Source organism: Centruroides sculpturatus, unplaced genomic scaffold (genome assembly GCF_000671375.1).
Source record: "Centruroides sculpturatus isolate CEXI.00-Female unplaced genomic scaffold, Cexi_2.0 scaffold91, whole genome shotgun sequence".
Taxonomy (NCBI): domain Eukaryota; kingdom Metazoa; phylum Arthropoda; class Arachnida; order Scorpiones; family Buthidae; genus Centruroides; species Centruroides sculpturatus.
In genome coordinates, this window is record NW_019384299.1 from 1,047,668 (window position 1) to 1,053,774 (window position 6,107).

At 33.0% G+C, this 6,107-nt stretch overlaps 2 protein-coding genes across 2 annotated transcripts; one reads left to right on the top strand and one right to left on the bottom strand.

Annotated features, from left to right (window-relative positions):
* Positions 1 to 229: 229 nt before the first annotated feature.
* Positions 230 to 1,647, bottom strand: LOC111635577 (ankyrin-3-like). The gene has a single exon (XM_023380612.1). It carries the CDS (start codon positions 1,497 to 1,499, stop codon positions 312 to 314), a length of 1,188 nt encoding a protein of 395 aa, XP_023236380.1. The 5' UTR covers positions 1,500 to 1,647; the 3' UTR covers positions 230 to 311.
* A 1,303-nt stretch (positions 1,648 to 2,950) lies between these two features.
* Positions 2,951 to 4,407, top strand: LOC111635661 (ganglioside GM2 activator-like). Its single transcript, XM_023380716.1, has 4 exons — positions 2,951 to 3,380; positions 3,457 to 3,618; positions 3,952 to 4,116; positions 4,184 to 4,407. The coding sequence occupies exons 1-4, from the start codon at positions 3,204 to 3,206 to the stop codon at positions 4,340 to 4,342; spliced, it is 663 nt and encodes a 220-aa protein (XP_023236484.1). The 5' UTR covers positions 2,951 to 3,203; the 3' UTR covers positions 4,343 to 4,407.
* The last annotated feature ends 1,700 nt before the right edge of the window (positions 4,408 to 6,107 follow it).

Here is a 6,107-nt window from a genome sequence, read left to right on the forward strand (position 1 = left end):
AGGCACACACTGACCATAACAACAAGAATTGTATATAGTAGACCCCCCTATAACACTGTATGAGTCACTTAAATTTCACAAATATGTGAGCCGTTCACAGCCCGGTACACGTATTTGTAAAATTTAAGTGACTCGTACAACATGGAATTCATATAACACGAAATTATCTACAGTGTTATAGGGGGTCTACTATATTTTTACGTCACTTGCATGGTGAATAAACAAGAAATCTGCTTCAAAATATAACACTAAATAGGCAAGAAAGTTGTTTAATAGAGCATTTTTAATTTTTTAAAAATAAATTCGGAATTTTAATCTTTTTCACACATCAGAAAATCGAAGATTTCTTTTCTGTTTCTTTTTATAAATAGTTCTTCGGCCATATCCAAGGCCGTTTTGTTGGTTTCTGGACATTTAACACGTACGTCACACTTGGCTGCCGTTAACAGTTGTACTGTTTTGAGGAAACCGCTATCGACGGCACACATCAAAGGAGTATAACCCCCGAAATTCTGCATATTTTTGTCTGTTTTCGGATGTTTCAGTAAGATGGACGTTACCTGTACCAAACCTCTTCCGGCAGCAATATGCAACGAGGTATCGCCGTCTCTATCTCGAGCATTGGGATCGCATCCTTTTTCTAACAATTTCTTCATCACTTGGCCGGCATTTTTCTTGGCTGCATAATGCAACAAAGTGTATTGGCTTCGATCCCTGACATCGACGTCCACTTCGCATTTTAGCATAGTCAGAGCCGTGCCGAAATTTCCGTGGTCTATGGCCGTGGCTACGGGAATTTCTCCTAAATTGTTTTTTACGTTAATATTAGGTCTGGCCGAAAGAATAATGTCTACGGCTTCCACGTCTTCTTTCTTTCCCATAGCCATTATATGAAGAGGCGTGTTTCCCAATTTATCCTGTAATTGTAGATCACATCTCGTCACCATCTCTTTTAATATACCATGCAACGTAGACATAGGGATATTCTTCGCAGACGTACAAACTTTGCATAAAATGTGCACGGGTGTGCTTCCGGTCACTTTATCTTGTATGTTGTAATCCGCATTACTTCGTTCCAGAAATAACTGTACTATTTCTTTATTGAAAACTTTCGGATTAACAGATACGTGGAGAGCCGTGGTACCCTGAATATTGGTGAGATTAACGTCTGCGTGTGCTGTTAATAAAGCCTTGACGATTTCCACCTGCCCCAAATTAGTCGCTTCGATCAATGGCAATCTTCCCGTTGCCGTGTCTTGTGCATTAACATTTATTCCCTCCTCAAGAGATCTTCGTACTTGCTGCACGTTATTACGCCGAATAGCTTGGAGAAATTCGCTAATTTTGCTATCTAAATCTCTTTTATCTTCCAAATTTAGATGGTGGCTACGAGAAATCTTTCCCTGAAGAGAAGGATCGTCTTGAAGGCTTTTACTCTTCTGAATATCTGCGATGGAATTTCGTGGTTTTCTGTTTGTGACGTTGTTTCTTCCAGACATCTTGTACCAAATACGAGTTTAAATTTCCAAATTGAAGGTCTCTATAGCCGTAAACCACACTAGACCTAAAACCCGCAGATGTCGTTTGTTAGAAAAACAATAACGTTACTCGTCACAATGAAACTTTAACAATACAGTAAAAATGTCTTTAGCAATACCTTACTTGAATCGTATACTAAAATTATTTTGTGGTCTTATTTAAATTTAAATAAGGATTGACTGATTAGATTGTATTGAATGTATATAAAACCGGGCACAAGGATGTCGGGTGTCTGTAAAGGACCGTATTTCAGAATCCGGGAACAATTATTATGACGTTGTATACATTTTAAAGCAATAGTAAAAAGCATTGTGATCTATAATGATGGCTTTTATATAGAGAGGAAGTGTTTACACGGTTGTAATACCATTTCTTTGTCTTATTCAGACGTTGCTGATTAATAATTATATAAGTTTTAGACTTATCACCATCCATCGATTATAATAATAATAATTTTTTTTTCATTTTTTACAATGCAAACTGTAGTTTATTCATTCCTTTCTTGTTAAATTTATGTGGAGGTTTGCCGATTGGGGAGAAAGTGTCGCGACAGTCGAGCGGTCAGCACTGTCGCGTGGGCGCGGAGGAACTCACAGAGACAGGTTTTTTTTTCCATTTTTACTCGTTTAATAACATCAAAAATAGTTTCTTACAAAACTTTGAAACGTCAGGGTCCCAGTTGCAACAATTGTATAATAGTCCAACAACGTAATATCAGGCTTCCTCGTATGGGTTGATGGTCACTCGTCGACCCTGGTAAGCTCTTCTGGATTTCCTTCGCCGGCATCTCCCTCGTATAATGATTGCTATCTGAGGCACGTAGAATCCTTTCTTAACTTCCTAGTGCTGCACACACGACCAAAGTGGGGGAGTCTGTAAATAGACATCCAAGCACCAAGGACCAAGAACGTCACATCCTATTTTTGAGCGGTTTTTATAAGTTTTTTCTGGGTCCCAGATCGAACATTTTGATAGGTCGATGCCGATCTGCCCCCGTTCTCTAATTGGTCTCTCCTCCTCGTTACGAATTGTAACGGGATCGGAGCCCAGATCGCGGGGTGAGTCCCCCCCGACTGACAATTTGATTCCTATTGAAGATGTTCGATCAAAGTACTCAAATTCATCTATTGTTTCTTTCTGAGAAATTCGTTTTTTCTCAGAAATTTCTACAGATATGACTTTATATGGACATTAAATATTCATTCGGCGTTTGATGGTTTCTTTTTACAATATAAAATAATAATTATTATTATTAAATTTTCTTTTTTCATACGAAATTAAAACATTTTCTGTGCACGAATTTCGACCCACTTCCGGAGCCTCACATTTACCATTAATTTTATTAATCGATTATAAGAAAAGTATTTATGATAAACACATTTATAAAATTGTTGAAGTGTTTTCAGTATTATGTTACCTCTATTTTCCTTTATTTAAATGTTTACACGTGTTATTCGTTAACATAACATTCTCAAGAGTTCGTAGAAAAGGTATGAAGCTAAAATCCTAACACATATAAGCCCATTTCTAACTGAAACAAGTGCAGAATAGACTGTGGCAGCGGCAGGACTTTCCTTTTTTTATTTTAATCCCTCACTCTTTAACCGTTGGTGCCGAGTATCTTTCTGTATAAACGAAACAACTTCAGAACGAAAAGGTATAACATGGAGAAGACACTAATTAACTTCTTATTACTGTCTTTTGCAATGTGCCCAATCTATGCAACACCTTCTACTCCTATAGAAGGAATTAATTCAACGTATGGAACACTTGAATCGTTTTATAAATTTATGTCTGATCTACAGAATTTCGATCGTCAATGGAGAGAAATCCACGAAAAAGTAAGGTGTTTTTAATACAATCCTTTGTTGTTAATATTTAGTAAATAATAATTATTATATGTTTCTTTGTTTACAGAATGATAAACCGTCATTTCAATTTTATTGGGATAAATGTACATCTTCTAATATAATTCAAATAAAATCTCTGAATGTTTCTTCAGATCCGGCCATTGTTCCTGGTTCTGTAAAACTTAGCTTTAATGTGGTTGTCAAAACAAATATATCATCGCCGTTACAAGTAAAAATTTTCTATTTAAATTTAATAATTTTGTATATAAATTAGTATTTTTATAAAGTTTTTAATTACTGTATAATTTAATATATGTTTATGCTCAATTATAAAACTACTATTCCTTCTTTATTTGCCCACTAATGGCCTAGTGAATAACACTACCGTACACTAGTTCGATCCTAAAGGTTTCTCTGGTTTTCTCTTCTTATCTAACCTAAATAGTGGTTTTTTTCCAATAGTACCCCTAGAAAGATGGCCCATATAATGCATTGTCTAATCCCCTAATACAGTACATATATATTTAATGATACACAGGAATTTATTGAATTTTTTTTATAGATTTCTTTAAATGTTCATAAAAAAATAGCATACTTTTGGATTAAAATCCCCTGCATGGAGAATGTAGGAAGTTGTTCCTATTCAGATGTTTGTGCACTGTTTCCTAGAAAATGTCCTGCACCCATTATCAACGCTAAATTGCCTTGTAAATGTCCAATTTCTCAGGTATGTTTATAATTAAAATTATTAAATTTAAATGTATATAACAATAAAAATGTTGTATTATTTTTAGGGAGAATATGGTCTCGACACTATTTTTAAAATACCCAACGTTCCTTTACCGTTTTTTCTTAAAGATGGCGATTTTTACATTGAAGTGAAGGGAAGTTCTAAAGAGAAAGAGTTATTTTGTTATGATTTCCAGTTTTCAATCCCATTAACATTGGAATGAATTAAAAGAAAACTGTGTAATAAATATTCATTAATTTAATAATAAATGGTATTTTTAAACCTGTATTTGATTTTGCTGTATGTATGGATGTTTGTGTGTGTGGGGGGTTCACCCTATTTGAAGCTTAATAACTCCCGTGTTTTTTATCAGAAATTTCTGAAATTTTGCAGGGAAGTTTGTCTATCATGAGGTTCGGCGATGTTAAATTTTGGTGGTTAAAGAGGTTGAGGGATAGAGGCGAGTCGTGTGTCGTATTACGAGTGGAGTCGGACTAGATTAAGATTTTATTCGTTAATTTTTTATAAAACCCATCCCTAACTTCAAAATTAAGCTTTTTGCTAGTTTGTAATAGTTAAAAATATAAAAAATTTTAAAATAAAAATACGATAACAGATGGCTCCACCAACATTTTAAATGTTGCCGGGAAAGTAAGCAACTCGTTACTGGATTTTTTTCAATACAAAACATAGAAGGTGCTGATCTATGCCCGTTATTTTGTAAGCAATTGTCTTTTTTAACATCATATTAAAATAATATCGTCTAAACACTTAAAAAATTAATAAAATTAATGAAAATGTCAGACTGGCGAGTGGAAGACTACTATTTTACTATATTATATTGTACTAAAAACCAAAACATACGGCACATAGCACATGATAATTGTATACTGTACTTAAAATCCTAAATTACCATGTAAAATTACAAAAAATATCCATTAAATAGAAAAAATTTCGTTATTTAGGCACATACACCGTGTTTAAAAGAGTGGCGTAAGCTATAATATCGTCTCATATATGTAATTTTCTACACAGAAACAAAGTATAATGTCTTTCTTTCGTGTTAAACATTAAACCATTATAAAAATGAAATATAATTTCTTGATATTTCAATCTTGCATTGTGAAACCGGCTAATACAGGTGACGAGGATAGAGAACGAGATTCCCACTCGAACTACCAATATTAATTTTTATGAGCTTAATTAAGAATAAAAATATGTATTATTGTAGTACATTTTAATATGAATGGTTTGTCTAATTTAACATTAAAGTTAAATAATACAAGGTTAAAGTTATACAAATAAAGTGAAAATATTAAAAAATTATATTTAGCTGATCACAGCGCTATTGCAATATAAATAATATAAAAAATTGCATTTAAATTTAAAAATATAATAAAGGTAAAGATTATAAAAAAAAATCAATAAAGTTTATTTTTAAACAAGAAAAACTTAAGTAACATAGTGTAACATAGTAACAAATAGTGATTATCTGCATTCCTTGCAAGGAACGTAGATAATCACTAAATATCAATCATTTATTCAGAAAAATGGTAATTTCCCTGTTACAGGGGGTGGTACATTTGTTAATGAAACTTGGAACAGTTTCCAAATTATTATTAGACTTATACTCTTATTTGACAATTGATTTCAAATATACACATTCCAAATAATCACAATCAGTAACGTCAAAGATGACAATACAGAAAATGTTAACATTTACGTAATAATAATAAACAATGAAACTGTTGACTTTAGTTTATTAACATTTCTGTAATCTTGATGAAATAGTTATATAGTTTATATAAGTCTTTTTTATTGACATTATTTGTAAATTCAAGGAGAGAACCGCGTTTAATATCAAGTGAATCACACAAACTTGCTAAACCTTGACGGTTCTGTAATAGGTGAAAAATCGACAGACTCAGAATTACACCAGGTGCATTGAGTATTCGAAAGTTAATATAACTGTTTTCGACGAAGATAGA

What these genes read in the sequence shown, in the direction of transcription:
- LOC111635661 (XM_023380716.1), top strand. Translation starts at nt 3,204, where the DNA reads ATGGAGAAGACACTAATTAACTTCTTATTACTGTCTTTTGCAATGTGC. An exon ending in GGAGAGAAATCCACGAAAAA is followed by an intron (nt 3,381 to 3,456) that starts GTAAGGTGTTTT and finishes CTTTGTTTACAG; the next exon opens with AATGATAAACCGTCATTTCA. An exon ending in GTAAATGTCCAATTTCTCAG is followed by an intron (nt 4,117 to 4,183) that starts GTATGTTTATAA and finishes TATTATTTTTAG; the next exon opens with GGAGAATATGGTCTCGACAC.
- LOC111635577 (XM_023380612.1), bottom strand. Translation starts at nt 1,499, where the DNA reads ATGTCTGGAAGAAACAACGTCACAAACAGAAAACCACGAAATTCCATC.